Source organism: Aethalodelphis obliquidens, unplaced genomic scaffold (genome assembly GCF_003676395.1).
Source record: "Aethalodelphis obliquidens isolate GAN/ISIS:26980383/991018 unplaced genomic scaffold, ASM367639v1 scaffold18, whole genome shotgun sequence".
Classification (NCBI taxonomy): domain Eukaryota; kingdom Metazoa; phylum Chordata; class Mammalia; order Artiodactyla; family Delphinidae; genus Aethalodelphis; species Aethalodelphis obliquidens.
Window position 1 is genome coordinate 16977021 of NW_020837962.1, and position 12533 is coordinate 16989553.

Sequence of the window (12533 nt, forward strand, 5' to 3'; positions counted from 1 at the left end):
GTGAAAATCCATCAAATGTTATTTTATTTAAAACGTGTAACATTTTATAGAATCCAGCTTTTGATGTGTTATTTGTGAAATTGTGTGTTTTCTAAGATAAATTGAATTTCTCAGCAGTATCAGTTTTTACTTTCTCTTTACTGTTCCTTTTATGCTGTAAAGTCTGAAAAATATAAATAGGTGCTAGTTGTAATAATATCCTCCACAAAATCAAACTTTGTTTATATTTAGATTGAATATGAGACTCAAATTAAGAAGATACAGCTACTCTCAAAAGATAGCCTGGGAAAAAAAGGTGAACTGAAAGATGAAGACAGAGAAAAGGTAATAAATTAAAATGATAAACTTTCTGTTAACGGAGGGTTTTTGGTGTGTTCATCTTTTAGGATACTGTTGTAAATAAAATCGTCTTATTACAAAGATCTTTTTGATTAAACTTTAAGTGATTATTTAAAGACATTTGCTTATAGAGTATTGCTTTAATGTATAATTCAATTAAATTTGCTGAAAGGCAGTCACTGTGGCTGTAAGAGATAGATTCCAAAGAAAACCTCAGTGTTGTTAGTAGGTGAAATTTTGTTTTTCTAAATAATGCTTTGTAGCTGCCTTTTTCTTAGTTCCAGAAATGTTTTAAATGAGAAGTAAATGAAATGTGGCATTTTGCTTCTTTTCTTTGTATACGTAATTTTGTACATTTTAACCTTTTCATAGATAAAGTGGAAAGAAAGGATTGCATATCTCAGCAACAGACAGAATGAATGGCAAGGAATACTTAAATAAATTCTGCTATGTATCTGCCGTAATGCAGGCTTCTAATCCTCCCGTCTATCTCCATATAAATGATTCTGCTCAAGACCATAGATGTTTTCTTCACTAAAAGCAGTAAAGCTCTTTTAGATGAAATGTCTAAAAACATCTTGTAATAACTTGGAGCATGCTGGCAAGAGTAGTCACTTGTGACTATGTGTGAAACCCCCTCAGCCAGTCGATATTGTAATAAGCAAAAATGGGAGCATCACTCCATTATTCAGAGAAGCCAACAGCGTGCTTCCTCCTTAGGCTGCAGCATTCATTAAGAAAAGCTTACTGGGCTGAAAGCTGGAAACAGATGATAACGGGATATGATTTTCATATTTAATGCTTCCCTTGGAAGAGTATGTGTGCTACAGATTGATAGAAGAATCAACTGCTACTTTACTAAAAGACTTTCAGGTTTGCCCTATAGCTACCGATGGAATCATTCAGCCAAGAAATTAACTTTTTCTCCTTTTACCTGTTTTATATATCTGCTAAGCAGGCTGCCGGGCTGCCAGTAAATGTTATTATGCAGTTAACTGTTTGGTATTTAAGACTCTTATCAGAAAAGAAACAGAGGCCACACTATTTTGTTTTTATAGTAGGAGCAAGGTTTTAGTTTTTCTTTTTTCCGTGCATTAACAGGCATTAATCTGAGTTTATAGGAAGTTTTAGTTTTCCTTCCCAGAGATTAAAAAGTTAAAAAACCTAGAACTTTAGAGCATTCTTTAAACTGTAAGATACAAAACACCAAGCCCCAGCAACCCTGACCTATATAAAAAGGCCTTTAATGATAAATGATTTCTCTGCCATTAGATGTATACCAAATGTGGTATGATGTGATAGACTTCTGAGACATTCAGGCAGTTTTTCTGTTTGACATTTGGTCATGAAATAATTGACATGTTTTTTAATCTATAATCTAGTTTGTTCTTTCTGTGCTGTTCCTGATAGACACCTTGTTAGTATGACAGTGTCAATGGTACTTAAATAAAATGGGAGACTTTTTTTTATATTTGCACTACTGATTCCTTACCTTACATATAGTTATATAGTTTCCTTTTAAGTCATATTTAAAATTAGGGCAAGAGACATATAGCTGACAACTCCTTAAAATGTTACATAGAATAATTAGAAGTGTTTCCTTTTTACTGGAATGTGTCATCTCCTTAAAAACTTTGACTTTTGACTGTATGTAAGACTCAATTAGGTAACATTTTGAGACGTAGCTTGCCTTTTTCAATTTCCCATTGATGTTCTATCAATTAAAAGGTAAAAATATTTCAGCAGAACCCTGAATTAGTTAACACTTACTAGACACTAAACCAGAACAATTCCTTACCGTATGGGGTATGTTTTATCTTTCAGCAGTCACATGAGCTAGTCTCTGTGCCCAGAGCGCTGGTCTCCAGGGACTGGCCTGAGCACGGTGGTTGAATTCAGTAGATCGTTGCTGAGTGAGTGCTCTGTTTGAGAAGCTGCAGCAGGTCCCTCTAGGAATGCCACGATGCTTGCCCTTGAGGCGCTTCCCACAAGGCGATGTTCTTTCTGAGGCCTAGGATAGTGTGTGCTGAGTCCCAGCTACATGGAGAAAGAAAGTTTGCTTCCTCTGCAATGAGTCCTCCACGGCCTAGGGGAGAAGGTGGTGTGTGAGCTGGCGTGAAGGGTGGGGAGGGTGCCAGTCACTGGGTATTTGATAGACATTCTTGGGTCTGAAGATGTTGTGAGTGAAGGAGTGGAAGCAGGAAGCCCGGCAAGAAGCCATCAGTCTGGCTAAAGGTGAACATTCTTGCAGGGAAGTGGGAGAAAATGAGCTTGGAAAGGGGCATCGTGGAACTCAGTCCAAGGCTTGAGGATTGAAAATTTCCCCCTGGAATCAGTGTGTGTGCACGTGCATGATGGGACAGGTGAAGCAAGGACTGGGGCTCAGAGCAGTTACATCATAGGCGCAGGAAGGCAGGGCTGGCAGTGCTGTGCAGGATGCCCTGGAGGAAGGAGCTCATGGGGCGAGAAAACCAGGATTTATTCAGACGCAAGGAACGAACTGAGGGCCTGAGTTGGGGTGGCCATTGAGATGGAGAATGCCAATGAAGGGGAGAGGAGCTGTCAAATTAATGATAATTCTGAGTTACGAAAAGATAGCTTTAAGAAGTGGTTGTGCAACTTTCAACCAGAAGCAGCAGCTTGAATGCACCACTAAGAAGAATGATCAGGTAGTAGTTGTCTATTTTTTCAGTGTAGAACTTTAGCTCGGTTTTATAATAGGAGTCCAGTGTTTTCATGCATCCAGTTGCTGCTCTTCAGTCATGTGTTCTCTGAAGAGAAGTAATCATTGATCTGTTCATCCCCCAAGATTGTTTCTAATATTAGTCTACTTAGTAAACTCTTATGTTGTTGTTGTTAATAGAAAAGACAAAGTTCCGGTCCCCATTTGACTCCTCACAAATTTTACTATAATATAGTAATCCTTCTCTATTATACGTTGCCATTTTTTATTTTGGGGTGAACCCTCATTCCATTGGTCTCTAGGCATGTTCTTCTTGTTGCCCAGCTTTTTTGTATCAGCAGTGACTAGAGCATACACATAAAGACACATCAAAACATATACACCCAGGAGAGGTGGATATGGCATTAGTGAATGAGAGCATAAACCTTGAGGTGGGATTTGTGAAGTTTCTTTGAACTGTTACACTGTGAAATATGTTCTACTAAAAGCAGAAGTGAGCTGGATACTTCACAGAAAGATTATACTCTGCCAGGGCTGGAGAATGTGGAGGACCAGAGAATTCCATCACAGGACTAAAGGCTCGTTGGGGAGTTCCACTTCCTCTGTTGTAAACCTCCCTGCAAGGGTCACGTGGAGAATGACTCCACGTGCAGCTTGTTACTTCCGCTTCTAATCCTAATATTAACAATGGGGAATAGTGACTGCACGCGTATTTTGTCAGGGGCAGCATTAAGCACTTCATATTCATCAACTCATTTAATCCTGTCAGCAATCCTGGAAGTAGATACTGTCGTATCCTCATTTTAGAGGAAGGCTCAAAGAAGTTGGTTAACTTGCCCAAGACTACACTGCTAGGCAGATCCCAGACTCAAACCCAGACCATGTGGCTTTAGCGTCCATGTTATTAGCCATGTTGCTACACTGCCTTCCAAGATAGTATGGGTGAAATGCTCCTCGAAAGTCGGGAGAAATTCCTGGTCAAATAAAAACAGCCTAGCCATATCATGTGAAGTATTTCAGTTATTCATTTAGATGCTGCATTTTCACCTAACCTTGGGAGAGAGTGAAATGGTCTCCCTTGGTGGTATAATAGTCCAGCTGAATCAAGTGAGATCTGATTTTGCACTGGTTGAATTGAGTAAGAAATTAGGCATACACTTCAGATTCATTATTGGGGATTTTTTTTTTTTGAAAAAAAGCTGTGGTTTAGTAACACAATTTGAGTTTAACTCATTCAGTTTTGAGTATTGTGGCATAAGAGATGGGCACTGGAATCCGCGTATTTGGGTTTGGATCCTGTGACCGAGAGCAAATTGTCCAACCTTGTAAGTCTTGCTGGAGTGAGTATAATAACAGTGGTTGATTTGAGGGTTTAAAAAGGTAATGAATAGAAGTCTGCTTGACACCTGGTAAGTGCTTGGCACGTGTTCAGTGATCCTCTTGCCCCTGTCCCCACTGTCACTGTCGTCAGCCATCTTCCTTCTCCACTGGGGTGGCCGTATGAGGGTGTCCCTGGCTTTCTACCACTTACCTATGGGAGTGGGGACAGAGAGGCTACCTACCAATTAGGAAACGAGAAGTAAAGCCCTTGGTGGTAGCAACTCATAATAGATGATTTTAGCATGATTACAATACAGAATAACTTACAGGACATACCTTTGAAGCCTGAATTTAATGGACCCATTTAAAAATTTAGGTAGTTCTAACCTCTATTGGATTTAGTGGCCAGTAACATCTCCTCTTGGCCTCAGTTGTGAAAATTTGGTTGAGTCTCGAATCTACCCCATTGGCAAAATGAAGAGTTAAAAATCACATTGTCATGGTGTCTTAGTCGGCCTGGGCTGCCATAACAAAATAGCACATTCTGGGTAGCTTAAACAACAAATTTATCTTCTCACGCTCTGGGGGGCTGGATGTCTTAAGATCTAGGTGCCAGCTGGGGTGGTTTCTGGTGAGAGCTCTCTTTGGTTTGCAGACGACTGTCCTCTCTCTGGGTCCTCGTGTGTCCTTTTCTCTGTGCACGTGTGAGGAGAGAGGCAGATCTCGGGTCTTTTCCTCTTCTAAGAACATCAGTCTGTTGGATTAATAGACCTCACTGAACCTTAGTTACCTCCTTCCAAGCCCCATTTCCAAATATAGTCACGTTGGGGGAGGGCTTCAACATAAGAATTTGGGGGGGGGGCACAATTCAGTTTATAACACGCAATAAAGTAAAATAATTCCTTCAGGATTGTTATATGTAAATTTTTATTAAGGGATTTTTGGAAGTCTTCTCAATGTGACTTAAGGGCTTGTAGAAACTAAGAGCAGTAATTGTACTGTGTGAAAAGCTGGAAATTGGGTTTGACAGCTCCATTTTAACATTCTGCATTTATCTTGTTACTTACCAATTCCCTCGTCTGTGGGGGAAAAATAATAAGAAAAGATAAAATTACTGCAGTATTCTGCAAAACATGAAGTATAACATAAATATATTTTTCAAAGTACAATAATATTCAAGATCTACCTGCTTTGAAAACTGTAAGCAGTTATTATTAACTGAGACACCATTACAGTAGTTCTTAACTTGCTGCTGAATCCATCAGCATGTCCTCTCCCCTTTCTGCCAGTAAAGATGAACTCCTGATTTTAAAAATATTTTCAACTGTATTCATTTGCTTTGCTATCACTTTCCCCAGCTCCCAATATGTTTTCAATTTATTTAAACTAAAAAAAGTTTTACCCATTTCTTTCATCTCCCACCCCCAGCCTCTGGCAATCATCAGTCTGTTCTCTGTATCTATGAACCTGGTTTGTGTTTATTTGTTTTAGATTCCAAATGTAAGAGAGATCATATGGTATTTGTGTGACTTATTTCACTTAGCATAATGTCTCAAAGTCCATCCATGGTGTTGCAGATGGCAGGATTTTCTTTTTCATAGCTGAATAATATGCCATTGTATATTTTTACAACTTCTTTATCCATTCAGCCATCATTGGACACTTAGTTTGCTTCCATATCTTGGCTGTTGTAAATAGTGCTGTAGTGTACATCGGGGTGCAGATATCTTTTCAAGATAGTGTTTTCATTTTATTCAGTTAAATACCCAGAAGTGGAATTGCTGGCTCATATGGTAGTTCTATTTTTAATAATATTTTTTGAGGAGTCTCTATACTGTTTTCATAGTGGCTTCACCTGTTTACATTCCCACCAACAGTGCACATGGGTTCCCTTTTCTCCACCTCCTCATCAACACTTGTTATTTCTTGTTTTTTGATAATAGTCATTCTAACGTGTGAGGTGATATCTAATTGTGGTTTTGAGTTGCATTTCCTTGATGATTAGTGAAGTTGAGCATGTTTTCATGTACTTTTTGGCCATCTCTGTCTTCTTTGGAAAAATGTCTATTCAGATTTTTCTGCCCATTTTGTAATCAGATAATTTTTTGCTCTTGAGTTGTATGAGTTCTTTATATATTTTGGATATTGGCCCCTTATCAGATATATCATTTGCAAATCTTTCCTGCCATTCAGTAGGTTACCTTTTTGTTGATGGTTTCCTTTTCTGTGCAGAAGCTTTTTAGTTTGATCTGGTCTCACTTGTTTATTTTTGCTTTTGTTGCTTTTGCTTCTGGTATCAGATTCAAAAATCATAGCCAAGGACTTATGTCAAGGAGTTTACCACCTATGTTTTCTTCTAGGAGTTTTATGATTTTTTAAAACATTCAAGTCTTTAATTCATTTTGAGTTAATTTTTGTATATGGTGTTAGATGGTGATCTAGTTTCATTCTTTTGCATGTGGCTGTCTAGTTTTCCCAGCACCATTTATTGAAGAGGCTTTTTTTTTACTGTATATTCTTGGCTCCTTTATTGTAAATTAATTGACCATATGTGTGGGTTTATTTCTGTGGTCTCTATTCTGTTCCACTGATCTATGTGTTTGTTTTTATGCCAATACCATACTGTTGTAATTACTGTAGCTTTGTAATATATTTCAGAATAAAAGAGCATGATGCCTCCAGCTTTGCTCTTCTTTCTCAAGATTGCTTTGGTTATTTGGGCCTTTTGCATTTCCATACAAATTTTAAGATTGTTCTGTTTCTGTGAAAAATTTCATTTGAATTTTAATAGGGATTACATTGAATCTGTAGATTGCTTTGAGTAGTATGGACATTTTAACAATTTAATTCTTCTAATCCATGAGCACAGAATATCTTTCCATTTATTTGTATCTTCTTCAGTTTTTTTCATTAATGTCCTATAGTTTTTAGTATATAGTCTTTCACTTCCTTGGTTATATTTATTCGTAGGTATTTCTTATGCAGTTATAAATGGGATTGTTAATTTCCCTTTCTGATATTTCATTATTCATGTATAGAAACTCAACATTTTTGCATATTGATTTTGTTTTCTGTAACTTTACTGAATTGGTTTATTAGTTCTAACAGTTTTTGATTGAGTCTTGAAGGGTTTTCTATATATAATACATATCATATGCAAATAGTAACAATTTTACTTGTTCCTTTCCAGTGTGGATGCCTTTTATTCCTTTTTCTTGCCTAATTGCACTGGCTAAGACTTCTAATACTATATTGAATAAAAATGGAAAGAGTGGGAATCCTTGTCTTGTTCCTATCTTAGAGGAAACGCTTTTATTTTCACCGTTGAGTATGATGTTAGCTATGGGCTTGCCCTATATGGCTTTTATTATGTCGAGGTATGTTCTCTCTATACCTGCTTTATTGATACTTTTATCATGAATGGATGTTGAATTTTGTCAAATATTTTTTCCACATCTATTGAGATGATCATATATTTATCCTTCATTTTCTTAATGTGGTATATCACATTTACAGATTTGCAGATATTGAACCATCCTGTACCCCTGGAATAAATTCCACTTGACTGTGGTATATGATCCTTTTAATATATTGTCAGAAATTCCCTGTCCAGTGGTTAGGACTTGGTGCTTTCACTGCTGTGGCCTGGGTTTAAGCCCTAGGCAGGGAACTAAGATTCCACAAGCCGTGTGGCACAGCCAAAAAAAAAAAAAATTGTTGAATTCAGTTTGCTAATATTTTTTAGGAGTTTTGCATCTATGTTGATCAAGAATATTGGCCTGTAATTTTCTTTTCTTGTGGCATCTTTGTCTGGTTTTAGCATCAGGGTAATACTGGCCTCATAAAATCAGTTTGGAAGAGTTACCTCCTTTCTGTTTTTTTGGAAAAGTTTGAGAAGGATTGGTATGTATGCTTCTTTGAATGTTTGGTAGAATTCACTAATGAAGCCTTCTGGTCCTGGACTTTTGTTTATTGAGAAGTTTTTGATTACTGATTCTACCTCATTACTAGTAACTTATCTGTTCAGATTTTTTTGAATTTATCCATTTCTTGTTGGTTGTCCAGTTTGTTGGCATATAGTTGTTTATGGTAGTCTTATGATCCTTTATATTTTTGTGGTATCAGTGGTAACATCTCCTCTCCAATATATTTTAAGAGGTACAGATGGATAACTGTGACAGGAAAAGGAAGAAATGAACTAAAACCTTGGATTACAGATTTACCTCAAACACTTAACTACAGAAAGTAATAGGAAGGTATAGAAAAGTTGATCATTATGTCAGTTCCTTAAACAGTGACACATACTCCTTCCTTTGGCAATAACAGCTGTCTCTCAAAAACTTTTCAATTCCTAATATTATACCACTGTCAGTAATAATGTGAAACACAGCATTTTTCTCTTCAGCTTCCCTGGCTCAGAAACTGCTTTGAGAAGACACATAATAATATTCAGAATTTTAAGGTTAAAGACCACCCTATTTCCTGTTGCTAAGCAAACAAAATGACAGACTATTTTTTAAAAAAAGAGACAGCTGTCTGAGCCATTTCAAACGTAGCATTGCCTTATAGCGAGCAGCAATTAGTTTTTGCAGGTTTCTTGTAGTTTTGCAGGTTTCTTTTTTGTTATGCAAGTTTAAATAATTGCTGGTGGGAATGTAAAATGGTGTAGCCACTTTGGAAAACAGTTCACAGTTCCTCACAATGTTACCATTGTGTACCAATGTACTCACAACATAGTTACCATATGACCCAAAAACTCAACACTCAAGAGAGGTGAAGACATATGCCCACACAAAATCTTGTACACAGATGTTCATGGCAGCAGTGTTCTTAACAGCTGAAAAGTGGAAACATCTCAAATGTCCATCATCTGACAAATGGATAAACAAAACATGGTATATCCATGCAATGGAATATTATTCAGCCATTAAAGAGAATGAAATACTTATATTTGATACAACATGGAGACACCCTGAAAATGTTATGCCAAGTAAAAGAAGCCACAAAAAATACTGGAAAACAAACTAATGGTTATCAGTGGGGAGAGGGAAGGGGGAGGGGCAGTATGCATTACTGTGCCAATTAAATGTGGACTGTGGAATGGAAAATACATCAATGTTAAATTTCCTGATTTTGGTCATTGAACTCTGCTCGTGAAAGAGAATGTCCCTGTGCTTAGGAAGTACACACTGAAGTGTTCAGGGGGAGCGGGCAACGTGTCTCCAAGTTAGCCTCAGATGGTTCAGGAGAAAATGGTGTGTATGTATATACACATACACATATGCATGTGTGTAGGTGGGGAGAGAATGATAAAACAAATCAGGCAAACCATAAACAATTTACTTATTGGTTTATTATAGACACTAATATGTAATGTTCTCATTAATTAGTGTATTACTAGAGCTTGTTGAGGACCAGAGTTCCGTATTCTAAAAAGTCTGGCAAAATTGCATTTAACTATTTCCCATCACAGAGAGCTGTCTGTAGCTTCTGTTTTCAGGAAGTACTCTTTGTTAACAGTGCCATCTTGAAGTGGTCACTGTTTTTGCTTTCTGCAGTTCTGCAAGCATTTAAATCGTGGGTACATGCTATTTTTGTTGATTGTGCAGATTACCATTTAGATTTTGTTGTTTCTCTCCAGTTCTTGGCCCTGGGAATGGGCCTGGAGTCTTTTGCTTCTCTTAGTGGGTCAGAGGAGTTAGAGAGGAACTGATTGAAAGGAATAACTCAGGGGTACTTCCTTTGTCCTTCCCCAGGGGGCTTTCTCATCTCTAAGGCCTGCCTACCCTTTGACTTCATATCTTGGCCTTAAGCAGACCAACAAAGAGACAGGTACTTAGGGCTGCGGTGTACTCCCTGTTCTGAGTTAGTTCATTAATACTCCCTAAATCGGTCTTGAAAGTGAAAAATCAAAGGCCTCAAACTCATAAGTCTGATCACTGATTGGCCTCAAGTCTTCACTAAATGACCACTATTGTGTATATACTCTGAGTCCCCTTCAGCATACGGCCAGCTGAAGCTCTCCACTGTAACCCATCACTTGGAGCCATCTATTTAAATAACTTTTTGTTTGAGTACAGGAAAAATGAAAGTAGTTGTTAGATTAGGGTAGTGGTAATTGGTGATTTTTGCCTGTTTTAAGACTTCTTTGTTACTGATAATAGGTCACATATTATGTCACAAATACTGTTTATACTGATGAATCAGAATGTTGATTAATATAATTTTGCTGTTTAAACCATGTGGTATAATGAAAAATTCTTAATAATGACATAATGGCCTCTTTGGACAGTAGTATCCTATAAGGCAGTCTTGACGGAGCAACTTCTGTTCTAGGAGGCTGTCCTACTCACATGTATGCAGAGAGCCATACACTCAGGGATAATTATTGCACATGGTTTGGAAGGGTAGGTGGTGGGAAGCAAACCAAGGTCCATGAAAATAAGACTCGTTATATAATTTATGGAACATCTATAGGAAAGGTTAATACACAGCTCTTAAAATTACAATGTAGTCAGTTTCCAGTCCAACGGGTAAGAAACTTGGAAGTCACCACTCCATCCTAACAAGTAAAAAGCTGAACAAGCCGAAAATCAACATCTCTTCTTAGATCTGACAGAGAAGTGAGGTCACAGAGCAATATGCTGTCCCTGAGGTCCCAGGGCAATATGCTATCTCTCTCTGGAGAGACCAAGAGATGACTAGAGAGAGCGACAGCTTCCCAGAGCAGAGCTGACGCCTCTGCAGGACTCAGTGCCGGACAGAGAAACAGGAACTGTGACTGACAAGGCTCAGTGTGGGCAGATCCACGAGAGAAACTCCGGGGGACCCAGCCACAGGGGCCCCCCCACACTTTTGTGAGTTTTACCCCTAGTTCTACCAGGTCCTCACAGTGACTGTCAGGGAGGGGAAGGGGGAGAGGAGCCAGAACGCTCTGCTATTAACAAGGTCTGCCCTCAGGAGAAGCTGTTTAGCCAGAGCTTGACTGACCTGAGGGAAGGAAAAACCCAGCTCCAGAAGGTGCTAGCCTCCTGCGTGGAGGAACGGAAATAACAATTCCAGCCCCTTCTAGCCTTGAACCTAAAACTGCTCTAAAAATAATGTCTTTTAAAAAGTCCATTGAGTGTAGATATATGGATTTATTTCTGGACTCAGTTCTGTTCCATTGATCTGTATGTCTATTTTTATGCTAGTGCAGTCTAAATTACCCCTGGTTTTGTAGTAAGTTTTGAAATTGGGAAGTGTGCATCTTCCAGCTTTCCTCTTCTTTAGAAAATTGTTCTGGCTATTCTGGGTTCCTTTATTTCCATAAATTTTAGTATTAGCTTGCCAATTTCTGCAAAAAAGCCTGCTGGGATTTTGCTGGAGTTTGTATTAACTGTGTAAGTCAATTTGGGAGTATTGCCATCTCAACAATTTTAAGTCTCATGTTGCTTGAACACAGAATGCTGATCTTGTTTGCCTTTCATTTCTTTTTCTTGCCTTACTGCCCTGGCTAGAATCTGTAGTATGGCGTTAAATAGAAGTGTTAAGAGCAGACATTCTTGTGTTAACTCTGATCTGAGGGAAGGAAAGCTTCCAGTCTTTTACCATTGACTGTGATGTTAGCTATGGGTTTTTCATAGATGCACTTTATCAGGTTAGGGAGTTCCCTTCTAGTCCTAGTTTGCTGAGTTTTTAAAAATCATAAACACATGTTGTATTTTGTCTAATGCTTTTTCTGTGTTTGTGGAGATAATAATTTGGGTTTTTTATTTGTTCTTTATTCTATTAACATGATGTATTATATCACTTAACTTTCATATGTTAAACTAACTTTGCATTCCTGGGAAAAATCCTACTTGGTCCTGGGATATAATCCCTTGTATATTATGCTGAATTTGGTTTGCTAACATTTTGTTGAGAATTTTTACAACTATATTCATAAGAAGTGTTGGTCTATAGTTTTCTTTCTTGTGATGTCTTTGTCTGGTTTTGGTATTATGGCTGGCCTCATAGAATAAGTTGTGAAATGGTTTTTCCTCGCCTGTTTTTGGAAGAATTTCTAAAGGATTGGTATTAATTGTGAAGGATTGGTATTAATCCTTCTTTAAATGTCTGGTAGAGTTCACCAGTAAAGCCTTCTTTCTAGTCCTGGGCTTTTCTTTGTGGGAAATTTTTTGATTACTAATTCAATTGCTTAACTTGTTTT

At 37.9% G+C, this 12533-nt stretch overlaps 1 protein-coding gene across 2 annotated transcripts in view; it reads left to right on the plus strand.

Moving 5' to 3' along the window:
* The window catches only part of KIZ (kizuna centrosomal protein), a 113750-nt gene that overhangs the window by 17782 nt on the left and 83435 nt on the right, over nt 1-12533 (plus strand). For both annotated transcript variants that reach the window (XM_027118098.1, XM_027118097.1), the window contains exon 4: nt 232-324. In XM_027118098.1, coding sequence (XP_026973899.1) covers nt 232-324 — 93 coding nt within the window. The remainder of the gene's footprint in view (nt 1-231; nt 325-12533) is intronic.